This window comes from Harpia harpyja, chromosome 2 (genome assembly GCF_026419915.1).
Source record: "Harpia harpyja isolate bHarHar1 chromosome 2, bHarHar1 primary haplotype, whole genome shotgun sequence".
NCBI classification, from domain to species: Eukaryota; Metazoa; Chordata; class Aves; order Accipitriformes; family Accipitridae; genus Harpia; species Harpia harpyja.
This window is the reverse complement of record NC_068941.1, coordinates 88,831,789-88,848,528: the sequence shown is the minus strand read 5'-3', so window position 1 is coordinate 88,848,528 and position 16,740 is coordinate 88,831,789. Positions and strand designations below refer to the sequence as shown.

Below are 16,740 nucleotides of genomic sequence, written 5' to 3'. Positions count from 1 at the left end.
GGCAGAGAGTAGGTTACAGGGGAAAACAAATCAGGTGTTAGGATGAGGATAAAAACATCTGGCTACCCTCACAAAGCTTTGATTGGCAATTGTTAATGCAGCTTTGACATGGCAAGGGTTAAAAAGCTACTCAGCTCGAAAATTAAGTCTTCCTAATTTAGAAAAAGGTGTAAGTTATCTTTGCTTCGTATTCAACATGAACTGCTTACAAGTTTCCACAAAGAAATCCTAAGGCTGTGAAAGCATCAGGGTAGTACAGGATCTTCCTGATGTCAATCTGTGCCCTTCCAAACCATCAAGGTCAGTCACTAAATTTGCCTGCATGACAAGAGCCTGTGTCCACCAGCACAATCAGTTTTGTGGCTACACAACTGCACGTGTGGGTACAGCGCAGGCATTAAGTTTTGCTGCTTCGCTCTTCCTGCATGATAGGTAAAGCTCATCTATTTCTAGCTCTTTCAAGTCATCAATTCCTACGGCTGTGGGATTTGTTGAGCCTGAAGGCCAGTTGTATACAAACTCACCCAAGCGCTTGCCAGGAACATCACAGGTACATACGTGTTTTGCAGCAATTCTGGAAGACCCGACAATGTTTCCGTTATTGTCCAAAACATCAATTCCTTCTTCCAGCTCTGTGTGCCTCATCAGGACAACATTGCAGATATTGGCACTAGCTGAGGATGAGAAAAGCACGATGATTAGCAATGCAGCCCTGGTCAATACCAAATGGCAGGCTTCTGTTCGCCATGACAGCCCTTCAGCTTTGCTTGCATCAATCTGCCAAGAAGTTTCTGCAAGTTAAGGAGCCACTCTTATACCAAGACAAAGATGTGATTCTTAAGAGGAGATAATAACCAAGATAATTTTCTTTTACTTGCAAAGGGATCTGCTGCCACAATCAGAAATGTATTGATGCAAAGAAATACCAGCATTTCCAGATATTGGTATTCACACATGCTCCCACCCTCCATAGTATCCTTCACCCGACATTTCGACCTACTAAGTCAAAACAGGTCCTTGCACTCGGCTGCCAGTTGGTCTTGGCCAATCAGGCACTGCTGATTGACAGCTGCCTCTTCTGACCACTCCAGAGCTGGTCTTAACTCCCTTTACTAAGCCAGCAGACAAACTCTTCTTAAATAACAGATTTTAGCAGGTATGATGGAAAGACACTGCAAGGGATTTCACTGAGCTATGAAGGACAGCTTAGATCTGAGCTCTTAAGACGACAGAATTTTTATTCTTTTAAATCAAACAAGACAAGGTTGGGTTGCTTCCACCAACATGTATCCCATTAGTGAGGGTCCTGCTGACTATTTGCCCGTTTCACATGTTTTAGGGGGTAAATGGCTCTGTGGGTTTATTTTCTAGAGTTAGAGACCCGTTTCTTCACTTTAACAGTATTTTTCTGAACTATGACACAAACCAGCAGCGCTTTGGACGGCTCTGGTTCCCAAATGACATTTCCCAGATCTCAGCTCTGCGTTCACGGCAGAGGTTGGAGCAGGTCTGGGACCCTTTCTGACAAATCCCCCCTTGCCCAGCCTGTGGTTTTTGTAGCCTTCTTGAGATAACCCCAAATTCTGCTCCTCAAGTAACATGTTAAGAGCTGGGATTGAGAAACATCCTTCCCAGGTGCAGCTCCTCTCTGGGGCCCAAGCACTTCTTAAATTTTTCCAAGGAAAAGCTGCTAATTCCTACAGAAGTTTTGGTTTTGATAAACTGGCATTTTCCAGCAACCCCCCCCACACATTTTGTTGCAAACTTTCCAACCAGAACTAACACAAACCCACTGTTGCTGCAAGTACCACTGCTTCCAAAAATGTGTTTCTGTACTGCCTGATGGGTTAATATTTGCTAATTAATCTCAATTCATGTCATATAACAAATGTCTAATTTTTTGAGGGTGGTGGGTGGGTGAGCCCTATACGAATGCAGCTTTCTGCAATCAAGGATGATTTGTGGTGACAAATGCTCCTTACACTCGAGAATAAGAGGAACATACACACACGCACACTCTGTCTCTCTCTTTAATATTCGAACTACTGGACCACTCTTCCCATCTATCAAAATATCTGTGTTACCAACCCTTCAGCTCCTTAATCGAAGATAAAAAAGAAAACAGGCATTTCATTTAAAGCAAGTTTAGCCCCCCTTTTTTTTCTAGCACTCACATGCCCTGTCCTTCTAGCTATCAGTCAAGACTGAACACATAAAAACACGCCAGCAGAGATGCTCTGGCCAGGCCAGGACGCACCAGCACAAGGCTCTTGCGAGACTCATGATGGGGTGTCCAGACCTGAAGCTCCCACCACAGCTAGATGCTTCTCCAAGTCTCTGGATCCTATTAGGGCTTCATTGATTGACCAGGTCCCAAATTCAAAACCTGATTCTAGCCTGTTTGTCTGAGACAAGCAACTGCCTTAGCTGCTCCCGTTCTGCTTTCTGAGAAAGCAGAAAATGCTGCTAATTATGGGTAAACTTGGATTTCATGGATGTCTCAAATACAGAGGGGAATGAGAAATAAATAAATATATGTGTAGACAACTTGATTTTCAGAATTTGGAAAGAAATTGTGATAATATAGCCTGGAAACTAATTCTGTGAAAACACTTAGTGACACATTGGAAACTGGGTTCAGATACAAAAGCAATCCATTACCCTACTTCTGTATGTGTGTAAATATATCCTTTCTAAACCAGGGTGCTCTCCACACACTAAATACATCCTTGTGCACCACCTAAACACATTTAACAATTTTAACCCAACCCACAAAAAACCAAGAAGCCCAAGGAGAAGAAATCCTTCCTCTTCCTCACCTCCCTTCTCTCCAATGGGTATCTTTCTACCAGCTTTAACTTCCTTCAGATCAGGTTTGGGATGCAACCTTTGGGATTTTCTGTGGATTTTTTAGCCACGTGCATCTCCAGTATAAAGCATGCCATCACCAGCGACACCCCTTACCTTCGTGACAGCTATCCACACCCAGTGCTTGGGAAGAAGCGGGTAAACTGGGTTGCTTGCAATAACCCTGGGTGTTGGTATCCCTCACCACCTACATCTCCAAGAAAGGGTCAAGCCCCTTCAAGCTCAAATTTGGGAATCACGGCTCTCAGGAACACAGCGCCGACACACTCCTTCCCTTCTCTGTACTGAAAACCTTCATGGAGCACAACTTCACCACCCAGATCATGCTCCAGAGCGGCCAACAGCAAGCATGAACCCCTTTTACACCAAGCCAGCCACTGGCTATGCAGAGCCTTGGCCATTTCCATGAGCTGTTCCACCTGGGTTGGTTTCCTGAATCCGTCCCCTGGGGCTGGGGAGGATTTGTTGGACAACTTGTGATTTTCAGCTACTACAAATTACCTTTGGCGGAGGGTGAGGGCGCAGCCTGACCTCCTGGCACCCTGCTCCAGTGCCACCACTGGCCGCGACATGGGGATCGGAGCAATCGGAGCCTGCACTAGTTACCTGGGTGCTTTCCTAACTGCCTGCAGTCTGCGTTATCACAAGTGAGGTCTGCAGGCCCCCTGCAGATACATCCCCATGCCCTGCACTCGTCTCAGGGTCTCACGGTGAAAGTGGAATTTCAAGGAGGAACCACTTCTGTTAAATATGCCCTACAAGCAGCATTGCTGCAGATATGGTTTAGTTTATCGGGCAAAGACAACTGTTACATGACCCAGAGAAGACAGACACAACATGTAGAGCATCTCTGAGGGCAGTAAGACCCAGAGACTGGCTTTCCCAGTGCGTACCCCAGCTTCTCAAAGCTTTGCAAGAGTCTTTATGAACATCTCTGCTAGGAGTCTGGTCGCCTTCCACCCAAGCAATAGCTGCACTTCTCCAAGTCTCCATCTCTCATGACCCCTTGGGATGAGAGACCATAAAGCTTTGATGCATACCTCCAGTTTTCCAGCTGCTATCAACCAGCACATCTCAGACCAGGTCACTGGGAGAGGGAGGCAAGGAAAGGCCAGGGGAAAACTGCTTAATGGTAGTGGAGCAAGAGCTTTACACCAGTGTCTGGCTTTTCACATACAAAAAGTGAAATTCTGCCCTTTTGCTGGGGGCTGGTGGTTCAAAAGCAATGGAAAGACACATCTTAATTAAACAGTTTGTCCAGGTCTGCAAACCAGTAACTTGCAGCTTTCAGAACCACAAAACGGCAATTAGTGGGAGGATTCCTGATGTCCTGGCACATAACGAAGCATGACAGTACACAAATAAAATAAGAACTAGAGAATTAATTACGGGCTAAACAAATTAATTATGGGTCCTCAATCAATGCCGACACAAGCGTAATCTCTTTCTCCTTACACCTTGGTATGAAAATAGAGCAAGCTGGCAGCAAAGACTTCCCACGTGCATCTCTGACTCAAACCCAGCCTTGGAGCTGCCTCCTGGGTCTTGCACTCACCTCTAGAGCCCTCCTGGTTATAAAAATCAAAAGAAAGCTGAAACCCTCTAAAAATATATTCCAGGAAAGTTCAAAGAAAACAATGATAATGTCCACAGATGCCCCCTGTACAAGCAAAGTGCTCAGAAACAAGACCGAGTGCAACCTAAAGACCACAATCTCCATCACCCCCTGCTCTGCAGACAGGGCAAGTGGCTGTTTTTCTGGCAGGAAAGTTGCCAAAAAAAACCCTGGCAACTTGGGAACTGAAGGCTGGAGGGTCTGAGCAACCAGCTCTCTGTAAAAAAAGGAGCAGAAAGAGCAAAGAAACTGAGAGCAACAGCTAGGTAAAGAGTCTCAGCATCCTCAAGCGAAGCTCTGAGGACATGGCCCTTGCACAGCAAAGGAAAAAGCTTAAAGGAATGTTTTGCACTAACACGGTTGAAAAGAGACCTGCCACAGCGAGCAAAACCTCTTTGTTTACTGATTTCCTCCATGCTTGAACAATTTCTTTAAAAATAAATAAGCTTATATAAAAAATTACCCTAACGCCACTGGCAATTTCTTCACAGCTAGAATAACTCATCATTTGCTGAATGTTGTAACCACAGGCTTCAGCAAAGGCTGAGTCCAGTGCGTCCCTTCTCTCAAACACTGAGCAGTTAGCTGATAAAATGCAGAAGGGTTTATTCTGTGCTCCAACAAGCCAGCAGCAGCCTTAATTCTTCACATAAGTCGGTCTTTTTTTAATCAGTGGCTCTTAGAAATCTGTATATTCAGAGTAGGAGCACTTCATTGCATTTTTATCGTAAAAAAACCCTAATGCTACTGCTTATTTGAAGATTCGATTTGACATGATTCAAATCAGATCTTACAAATTAAATGCTCTCAAATTTGGACAGTCAAGGACCAGTCAACACCGATCCTTTTTTAAACTGCTTGAGAGTGGAAAGTGCAGCTTGACAAAGCCTCGTGAGTTGTGTCCACCAGCAGCTTTGCATCGTTTTCCCACCAAAATGCTGCTTTGCACCATCCTGTTGCTGTTTGCACCAACTCAGGGACCCACCACCGAGGGGACATGGCAGCGACAGCATAAAGCAGGAAGGCAGGAGTTAGGTGTCCATCCCAGTGGCTTTTAGCCACCAGTAGGTTTACAGCCCACGCTGTGAATATAGAGAAAAGGTGTTATTTCTTACCGACAGCAGGGAATGGCACAAACCTCTGGATCAAGAGACGAGTGGCGGGGGTAAACTTGTTTGCTCTCTGAACCAGAACATTAAGGCCCACCTTTGAATAGAAAAAAAACAAAACAAAACAGAGAAGCATAAAGATTTAGCTACAAGGAGCAGGGCAGATGCCACAGGCTGCAGACAGCAGCAGAGCTCTTCAGGGGCACGGATGGGGGTCTCTCCCCATGCAGAAGTGTTTGAGAACTAAACCCCCCCCACACTGCAGGGTTTAGCTGTATCGGGTTCAGCCCTTTATTCAACAAAGAGTTGAATCAAACCATTGGGTTGAACCCAACCGTTGGGTTTAAAGGAAGGGTTGAACCCAAATGTTGGGTTTAAAGGAAGGGTTGAACCCAACTGTTGGGTTTAAAGGAAGGGTTGAACCTAACCATTGGATTTAAATGAAGGGTTGAACCCAACTGTTGGGTTGAACCCAACCATTGGGTTTAAACCCTTTCTAGCTAAAAGACAAGCTAGAAACCACTGCAATGCCATTCAGTCCTTCTGGAAATGCCCCTAGCTGCATTTTTACCCAGTTCACTGGCATCTTCCCCACCCAGCACAAAATCATTTGCGCCAGGAGTCCTCACCCAGCTAGGAAAAAGCCAAATATCAGTGGTGGTGGTTGGCCCAACACAATTCATTGCTCCTCCCAGGGTCTCTGCAAACTACACCACCCCACTCCAATGCAAACATTTGGGCTATAAAGGAGCTATTAATAGAAACAAGAGATAGCAGGCAGTTTATTATAACCATGGATCATTTTTTTGTTGCCTCCTCCAACACTTGAATAATGCAGAGCTCTCCACAGTTCTGCAGGGATCTAAGCCATTGCATATGTTAATATAAACAGCACGGAGGAGCGTCGCTGCCTCGTCAGCCTCAGCGTGGTTGGATAGTAGTGATAGTCAGAGAATTTCCACCAAAATTTGTTTCAAGCAGAACTGGGGTTATTAATTAAACAAACCTATTCACAGGGAATGACTTCTGTCTTCAAATTACTCTCCCTCACAATATTTTCTCTTTTTCATCCAAAAAACCCCAAACGCACAAACAAAACCCAACAGCCCCAAACTGGGAATTTTAGGCCGAAAATGGAAGTCTTTAGCAATGCCTGGCCAAAAAGTTTTCAGCCAAAAATGCAGCAAAATTAAAAAAAAAATTCAGCCAAAGCCAAAAACCTGCCAGCAAATAGTGATTTGGGGGCTTTTAAAAAAAAAAAAAAAGAAAAGAAAAGAAAAGCATGGGAGAACATATTTTGCAAGCTGCTACATTATACATGCATCCGCAGTGCATCTCGTCTTTTTGGAGGCTGAGAGGAAGATGTTGAGAAGCGCAACTGCTGGGTAAGCCCTGCATAAGCAGAGTGCTGGTTTTCAAAACCCATGCAGCATGTCCAGAGCCCCATGAGGTTTTCACCAGGACCCCACGTAGGAACCCTTCCTGCTCTCCTTGGCCACTGCAACTGTAGTGCTGAGCCCAAGAGAGCCATGGCGGTTCTGCTTAGTCTGGGCAAGAATGAGGGTTTTGTCTTAAACGTCTTCCCCCTCAAAAATGACTGAATGATATTTTTTTTACATTTTCCAAGTGCTGGGATGCCTATTTGCAAAATCTGAATGCTTCCAGAAACTGTAAAGCAATCTAAAATGGGTGGCTTTAAGAGTAAAGGTAAGACAGTCTTGAGCCTGGCTTTGCTAGTACTGCCCCATGGATTTGGGTATTTATAGCCTGGATACAGTTCATCTGTGTAGATGACAAATTTTGTCGGGTTTGCAGCCTCTGCTTGTAGGTTTGATGGAAGGATTAGACGGTGAAGTGGAAGAGCAGCAGCTTTTGAAACAGAAAAGATGAGTCTGGGAGAAACACCGCTGTGAGGCTAGTGGTAATAATAGCATTTTACTTTCAGATTCAATTTGGTGCTGCAGATGAACTCGCTCCTCCACTTACAGCAACCACCCCGCTGTGAATATGAAATTAAATGTTGCTATAGATTTAAATCCAATCTCCCAAATTCCCAACACAAGGACTAGATTTAGGAAACTAATGAGGGTTTGTTTTTTACAGTTTTGAAATTGCTTTAGCCAATCTGTGAACTCTTTCCCGCAGGTCACGAAGTGGAATGAGGGTAAACAGGTCAAGGAGAGCATCCAACAACGAGCAGGTACTCCTCAGCCTCAGACCACCGTAAGTAAAAGGGCCATCAACAAGGAGAGCTTAATGAGTTTAATTCCTAGGGGCTGGCCAAAGAACACTGACTATCGAGGCAAATTCATCACTAAGAAAACAACTGCAGGAGTATTATTATTATCATCACCCTGCCTACAGCCTGAGTCACAGATCTGGGATCTACAACACTGGCACTGTACAAACACGTAACAGAGAGTCAGGTGGGATTCATCACACCAAACGTGGTAAAATCATAGAATCATTTAGATTGGAAAAGACCTTTAAGATCATCGAGTCCAACCGTTAACCTAATGCGGCCAAGTCCACCACCAAACCATGTCCCTAAGTGCCACATCTACACATCTTTTAAATACTTCCAGGGATGGTGACAACCGCTTCCCTGGGCAGCCTGTTCCAGTGCTTGATAACCCTTTCAGTAAAGAAATTCTTCCTAGTATCCAATCTAAACCTCCCCTGGCACAACTTGACACCATTTCCTCTTGTCCTACGGGCTCCCTTTGCAGCCCAGCGCAGAGAAATTAGCCGTTTTAAGGGTTTTTATTCTCTTCCCAAGACAGGCATTTACAGGTGCTCACGCAAAATGTTCCCAACAGTGCCCATTCATCCCTGCTGACTATCGAAGGAGTCCAGGGATGCAGCTCAGATGAAGATATCTATGCTGGTGATGTCTCAACTCAGGCAAGACAAGTGCTCTTGCAGTTGGGAGCTCTGGGAATGGATTTGCTGTACTGGTTTCAGTGCAGTACTGGTTTGGGGTATTCCCGCACCGTCACCCAGATTAGGGGACAAATCCAGCTTTTTCAAATTGCCTATTTTTTTGAGGTTTCTTTCTCCAGAGCACTTCCTTGATCTGGGTGACACAGTATCCCAACAAGGTGGGCATGGCGGATACATTACACCACGACTGCTAATGTCTCGCAACACAAAACCAGGGCCGAACGCTGCCAATGGGAGAGCAACCTTACTGAGGGCTCTACTACGCCTCCAGCAGCACCCTGGCCTTCCTCCCTCCCTCCCTTTTCTTCAAATGCCAAGAATTCCTGCTATTTATTTTGCTACCGGCTTTGTTTTCAGCACCAACAATGCTATCTCAGCAGAAGGACAGAGTTTGCGATGTTGCCGTACTTGAAGCCATACCATCAGACATTGTCAGAGTGACTGTGTAATAATAAACCAAGATTTCTGTTTCTTTTTCTCTTTCTTCTTGTCTCAAAAAGTTCTGACCTCATTCATGTCCACCAAGACATGGATTTTAAAAGCACAGGATTTTTTGAAAAAATCCCTGCTTTATTTTTATTTTTTTTCCTTTATGACTATTAAGATTTTTGAAGCCCGAGAGATGGCTTTTGAATGCCTGAAGTTGGCAACGACCAAGCTGTTTGATAAAGGTCTAATCCTACACCTCTTAAACCAGTTCTAGAGCAGTAAATACATCGGCAGTTCAAGAAGTTATTTCACTTAATTTTGAGATGGAATTTTTATAAAATAAAGGAGTATTAGGAGTCCAGCGCGCAAGGTAGACATCGGTTTGTAGAAGATGCCACCTAAATGTCGCTGAGCAGCTCTCGACTTCATTAACTGCATTGGTGAGATTGTGAGGGACACAATTTTTCCAGGTTCCAGTAGTATTGGGCAACCCTGACCACTGCAGTTGGAGCTGGCTGCTCCAAGCAACCTAGAAAGTCAACTTGGAAGGAGGGACTGGCTCCAAAGAAGTTTATCCTTCAGCCTTCAAATCACCAGATTGCTGAATTAAAACACTAATTGGATCTGATGAGTCCCATACAGTCGAACCGAAGAAAAGAGCATTAGGAGAAGGAAGGAAAAAAATCATTCATTAGGGCTGAGAGGTGAAAATGGAGGCAGAGAGATGGAAAACTGGGCTGTTTACCAACTGGAGCTTTACCAAGTCAAGGAGAACAGAATGGAGGAGTATAAGGGAAGGGAAAGCAATAACAATCCGAGTAGAGAAGGAAGTTAGAGAGCAGCAAGAGTAAGGAAAGGAGGAAACTTGAGTCACATCCAAGATGACTGCAGAAGGGATGACCACACTAGCCCCACGGTTAGATGTTTCAGTGGAAGAAAACAGCGCAGTCTTGAGAAAGAAGCAAGATTGCAGGAGGGGTATGAGCAAGAAAAGAGGGGATTAATGCTGATGAGACAAACTTGATTTGGCAGGTGATGAAGGAAGAAGAGGAGGATGGCGGGGCCCCATGCCCAAGACAAAGGGTTGTTGTTTCAACATCGAGTTTTCCATGCATCTGGATCCCGTACAGAGGCAACACCACACCTGGGTGCTGTGGGGCTGGGCTGGGGCAGAAGGAAAGGGCACAGATGAGAACAAATTTGCTGGAAACAAAGACACACCAGTGAAACGAGAGAAAATGCTGCAGAGAAGAACAAGGAGTTTGAAAGGTGGCAGTCGGCGAGGACCCAGCGGTTGCCATGTACTCCTGAGCCCAGAGGCAGGGTGACGGGCACCGGGTGCCTCTCCAGAGCGTACCATGCCTTTGCCTCCACTACACCAAAGGCTCGAGGCTGTGCCTTTGGGAAATGGCTGCTACAGCTCCAATGACTTACGGGCTTGACGGAGGAATCACCGGGCTCGGTTTCCAGTCTGAGTGATCATACCACTCTCTTCTGGTGTCTTCTGGTATCTGAACTTGTTATCTGTGAATCATTAGAGGAGTTGCAGGAATGGGAGCTTTTGAGCACAGGTATCCAGATTTTAGAGCTGGGAACCACTTCAGTTAAAAACTTTAAGCAGCAAACAGAAGTTTATCACCAGCTCCTCCAATCTACTGTAATTTTCCTCCTGCTCCTGGCTCCCCGCAACGGTTCACTGCTGACGAGGCGCCCAGCCATGCTCCATCCCCTCCCATCCCTCGCCCTACCTTGCACCAACTTCCTCCAGCTTCTAAGTGTTTTTTGACTGCCCTAAGTGGCAGATAGTCCTCAGGGCAGTGGGTGGCCTCCCATGCCGTCTCACAAGCTGATTACGGGCATCACACCAAATTCGCAGGCTGTCAATGCAGCCGCTCCACACGGCTCACAAACAATTATCAGGAAGAAGGAGCTGGGATTAGAAAAATCCACAGGGGCGCCTCCACCTAGAGAGGAGAATGAAAAATTGCATGCGTGTGTGTGTGTGTGTGAGTTAAGTGTGCAATGGGAATGGGGAAGGAGGAACAACCCATGGCCGGTGGCACCGACGGCACGGGAAGGAGCAGGGTGGCTGCCCCGGAGCGCTGTGTGCAAGGATGACCTCCCTGCCCCGAGTTGCATGCAGTCGAGGCTGAAAACTTGGTCCAACAAGCTCCTGTCCCTCCTGAACATGGGGAAAAAAAAAAAAAAATCAAGATCCTGTTTTTTTTATTGCTCATGAATTTTATAAGTGTAATGAGCCAGCACAACTGTAATTCATCTAATTAAAGTTCTTAGATTCTCCTTCTAGCTTTGGTTAGACACCCCCAAGCATCACCTGGCTTTCTTTGAAAGGACAGCGCTGTAAATGTAACTTTTTACTATTCTCACCCCCAGAGCATCAGAAGATTTTTAAACCTGCATATCAGAGCAAATGTATCCCTTGTAAATGGTATCAGTGATACAGTTTAAGCTGTGGGAGTCGGGGCTGCAAGGGCAGGTATTGCTAAAGCCAGCTGTGATACAACCATTACAATGCTAATATTATTTTACAGTGATAATCTTAGGCTTGAACAGTCTTCACCTCTCATCTTCCTTAGGAGAAGAAAAATAAGATCTTTCTGCTGAAATCCTATGTGGTCATGAGAATTTCTTGGGTTGTTAGGGATGTTTTCAAGACAAAGCACATTTTGATTTTGCAAAATGCTAATTTTTTTTGGGGGGGGGAAATCCAGCTTGTCTAAAAATACTATTTTTGCAATGTTCATTTGTCCAGAAGCAGCCTCTGCTTTAATATGATCTCTCAGACCCACACTGGGCTTTGCTGATTAGACTCCTACAAAACTTTTTTTTTCTGATACAGCTAAATATAAAATTTAGGAGTTATAATTTTTGTGTAACCTCTATGCTTGACAAGTTCCGACTGCAGCTGAGATTCCTGCACGAATTATAACCTATGAACCCCGTGGGAATACAACCAAAAATCTCAAAGACAAATTATCATGTTTCAAGAATTCAGAAGCTCTGCAGAAACCCTACAGTAACTACAGGAGTTGTGAAAAAGCTACATTTTCTTGAAATAACATCACCAAGGCTTCTGTACAGAAGAAAGTTGCCCCAGGATGACTTACTAAGACCCCTGCAACAGAGAGCAGTGACTTCCCACTGTGAGAGCAGGAATTTGAGTCCTGGAGCATCTAGGTTTGAGCTTCTGGTCTGAAGAGTTTCCTACATCAGTCCCAACACCAAGTCATGTAGCTTCTCTCTGCTTTCCCCAACTGTGCAACAGAGCTGAGAGCCAAGCCCAACCTCCCAGGGGCACCCCAAAGATCTGCAGGGGCTCCCATATAGCGTGCCAGAGGCTACTGCAGCACATACGCTATTCCACAGTGAGAGCTCTGCCCTTTGCTCCTGTCCAAGTGGTCTAGTTGCATTTAGCTTCAGCAGATTGTTGCTGGTTTCTTCTTTGAACTCCTGTTGTGGGCTCATGGAGGCACTAGCCTTCAGCGGGCAGGTAAGCAGGAGCGGCTGGAGGGACTAACCTCCACCTTGGCTCTGCTGGTTGCGACCACAGACCCACCTAAGCCATATTTTCCTTTGCCCAAAGCCAAGAAGCACTCACACACTCCATTTCTGCACAGCCACTCTAGGGACAAGAGGGGTGACAAGCAGCTGAAGGGAGGTAACATCTCCAACTGCTGCAGCAGTTTGCTGGATGAAAACGTATCCAAACCAACAGACCAGGATGAACAGTGTCAGGGGTCCTAAAACTGATCTGTACAAAGCTCTAGACTAGCAGGAATGATTTTTCCCTTGCAATTTTCCAAGGAAAAAAAGTATCATGGGATACCTCAGCAAACCAGATTAGGTTATTAAAACTGTCTTGCTTCTCTCCAGTTCTAACCTAGTTTGTTTTTATACATATTCAAGTTTAACTCCATATACTTTCACAGTTTGTGAAAGCACCGGGTGCACACCATACAGTAATACAGTAAGCCAGAGCATCAGTACACCATACTGGCATCAGTTCCCTACCTCCGCTGGCTTGACCAGAGTCAGGATTTAGGGTCAGGAAGCAAGGAGGCACTTTTAAAATGCAAAGACCTGGATCTGCCTGTGAAGACATGCTTTAAACACCCTCCTGTACGCCACAACTGGCAGTGACTCCAAGGTGAGTCATTAGCTGATAGCACCAAAGTTATTAATGGCATTAAATTGCCTGATTTATTTAACCCAAGGTTATCCAGTAAGGTAAGCCAAAAGGAAACGTTCAAGTCCTGAGCAGGTACATTTTAAGTGTATAGATCAATACAAAACATACAGCCTGGCTGGCAGTCATGGTTACATGACACTGCATCTCTCTCTCTTATACAAAAGAAGACAAAACACCTACTTTTGTCAGAATTTAGCTCAGGTTGCTAAGGAGAACAACGTATTTATTTGCCTCTGTACTGACAATACCATAAATCCCAAACTTGCACTTAAGAAAAACCTTGTTAGAAGTTACAAACCCTGGTATATTTGAAAGGGGAAGGAGGGAGCTTGGCTACTTTATTAATTGGGGTAAACCCCACTGTCTTCCACTTAAGAGGTGCCTGATCTCACACAAGTGTTTTTGCTTCCCCTTTCATCGGGGGAGAATCGAACCCCTATCACAAGGGAGAAGATCAGTGCCATCGTGCCTAGGCAGTCACAATAGACGTTTTCTAGTTAAGTTACATACACCTATATATGTAAAACACACTCTGTATGCCTGCCAGGCTTGCTGCGGTCTAATTAGAGCCCATCCTGTGAACAGGGGAGGACAATGCCAGCAGTACTGATGTATGTGGCACCTCCAGGGTACATGGACTGGACAACAGATGGACAACAAGCTAATGACCTGGGCACCAAGCTGAGTGACAATGCACTGCTTACTGGGAGATGTCAGAAATGTGGCCAAAAGATACTGGCAGAAGAGAGAAACCCCTTGGAGAGTCTGCACGGGGTCTTCAGTATCACAAGGAGCAAGATTTGGAGCTGGTCTTGGCAGAACCTGAAGCTGTGATCGTGGAAATTAAAAACCTGATGTATAAAGCTCTGATCCAAAGACTATGGAAACCAATGGCAATAACACCACTGCTGTGAGATGCTTCAAGGAGAACGTAAGAGAGAAACCCAATGACTCACTACCACAGGCTCCAGGTGAGGCAACCCCTGGGCTAACAACACCAGTCTCCAGATACAGGTCTCAGCACCAGTGACAACCCAGAAACCAGAGTGGCTGCTCACAGCCCTTGTCTGGATCTGGTTTAATTTGCAGGCATTTAATTGCTGCAACAAAAATCACTTTTGACCTCAAACTGAAGTTACAGTCTAAGGCCATAGTACTGAAGAGCTGAGTCAGAAGCAAAAGGGATCAGCAATACAGTAGCAAATTCAGTTTGGATCTGAAATTAAGAAGCCTACTTACAAAATATGCTAAAAACCAGTTATTAACAATAAAGTTGGGTTTGATTATGTAGCTTTTTTAACCTTTTAAAAGCATGACAAAATTAACAGAAAGCAAGAGTGTGCGTGCGTGTGCATGTGTGCATGCTGGAAAGGGTTTCTGTATAATTACAGACCCTCTGATCAGTATAGCTCTTGGCGCTAGAATATTTGGGGGAAAAAAAAAAAAAAACCAAACATTTAAAATCTGCTTGGTCTTTCTCAAGCCTTTTTACCACTCTCTGCCTTTGTTTGCCTTGCTTAGGAAAACCAGCTGGTATTAATTGCACTTCATACACCACCATCATGAACAGCAGCCAGATACCAGAAAATAAGGCCTAATCACAGGAATCCACTCAATTGTTTAAAAAAAAAAAAAACAATTACCGCTCAGTGTTTGGAAAAGCAGTAAAACGAGAGCAATCAAAAGAAAATGCAGGAAGGAGGATGGTGTATGGAGAATGTGATAAAAATAAACTACAATCACAGAAGGAGAAACAGAAATCTAGGTCACTTAACGGTAATCAGACTCCTCTAAACATATTGTCTGCCGCAAGCGAAGCTCGGAGATGTCGCACGCTCGTGCGGAGCGGGTAGCCCAGGTCTCGGCACGTGCCTGGTGGCAGAGACGGTGCAGAAGTGTCACGTAAGAAGTTAGAGATGGAAGAGATCTATTACATCAGCCTTTTCACCTCTTTCCCTGCACTCAGTATTACCATTATCCCTTCTGATGTCTTTTCTAGCATTACTTCAATGATTGCTTCACCCGAGTACTGCACAGGAGAAGAGGGAAAATTCTAGACCTGGCATAGTTTTCCTTGCATGAAGCTATGCTGTGAATCCGGTTGGGCTGGGAGTAGGTGGAAAAAAAAGGAATATTGGGGAAAAAATATTGAAATATTGAAGAATTTTGAAAAAAAAATATTGATTCCTCCAAAACCTCATTCTGAAGGGCTGCAAATCAGGAGTCCCACATGTAGCACTGGATCTAAGAGAGAAGTGTTGCCTCTCCCTGACAGCAATTTCTCTCTCTCTAAAATGGGAAAAGAATCAGGTTATTTGCAAAGATTTGCTAAGACTTCTAGTTTAAATGCAAGAAGCGTAAAGCCAAAATCTGCTCTTCTGTACACGTGAGAAAGCAATTTGTTTGTCCCTCTCGTTAGATAAAGACACGGAGGGTGAAGACGATGGGAAGCACAATCACAAGTCAACTGATCTGTCATTTTGTGAGCCTTCTCCCCGTGTCGCTTGCCAACTGCAAACATGGAAGGGGCTCGCTTTAATTAATACCAGGTCTCAGCAGACCACTGGAGGCAGTGGCACTTGTTTTCAGGTCATCTGGTCCTAATAGGCTCACACTGGGAGGTGATTTGTTGCTAACTGACAGCAGAGATCAGTTAATGAGGGCTGAGGCCTTACAATCCAATGTAATGAACCTCAGGGCTCTTTTTATATTATTTGTCATCATCATTTAAAAAAAAAATGCTCGAGGAGATGCTGGTTATTAATCCAGATATTTACAATATAAAAATCACTCCCTGCTCTGCAGGATTTTCTCTAGGCTGCTCTGCACTGGGAATTGAGCACGCAGTAAGTATTGCTACGGATTATCAGGACACAAGCTATTCTGCAGTAACACACACATCAGTAGTGTCCCCAGTGGATCATCTACGGGGGACACTACGGGGACATCAGTGCACAGTGACTTCATCTCATTTTTGCACACCCTATGTGCCATAGCGTGCTCCACTTGGAAGAAGATCTCCTTCCAACATCAGGAAGAAGAAAGTATCCACAAAGGCTGCTGCTTTTCCCTGCTCCCCCAACTACATCGATGGATCTAAGGAAAGCTCCTGCCTCCCCGTAACAATATTCTGACCCTCAGAGCACCACAGCTACAAAACCACTGCTATTACAGAGCTCATGATACTCTTCACACACGCTAAGGGCACCCCAGTGGAAGCCCAGTCTGGTGGGGCCATTGTGGCATTTACACAAGAAGGCAGAAACACCCTCTCAGCACCACTGAAGGAAGATTTCCTCTTGCACAAGCCTGAAATGCTCTAAGTACAGAATATTGTGGCATTGTCTTTTTTTTGTGGTGCTTTTAAAGGTCTCCCATCATGGACAACCAAGGTGTGCAAGATAACCAGGCACTGGGGCTCCTGCTGGAGATGCACCTGCAAGTTAGGTGGACAGATAAATCCCAGCATCGTTTCAGTTTCTGCATTTATTCAAAGCTTGTTGCTCTGTACAGACCATCAGCTCCTTCACCACCAGGGAGCAAACGGTACAACTAACGGAGGCACA

At 45.0% G+C, this 16,740-nt stretch overlaps 1 protein-coding gene across 3 annotated transcripts in view; it reads right to left on the bottom strand.

Annotated features, from left to right (window-relative positions):
• SFXN5 (sideroflexin 5) overlaps positions 1–16,740 on the bottom strand; it is a 101,753-nt gene that overhangs the window by 32,140 nt on the left and 52,873 nt on the right. For 2 of the 3 annotated variants that reach the window (XM_052780863.1, XM_052780865.1), the window contains exons 10-11: positions 5,599–5,689; positions 559–674 (exon numbers count right to left, since the gene is read on the bottom strand). In XM_052780863.1, the coding sequence (XP_052636823.1) occupies positions 559–674; positions 5,599–5,689 (207 nt within the window). The remainder of the gene's footprint in view (positions 1–558; positions 675–5,598; positions 5,690–16,740) is intronic. The other variant, XM_052780864.1, reaches the window with a different exon arrangement.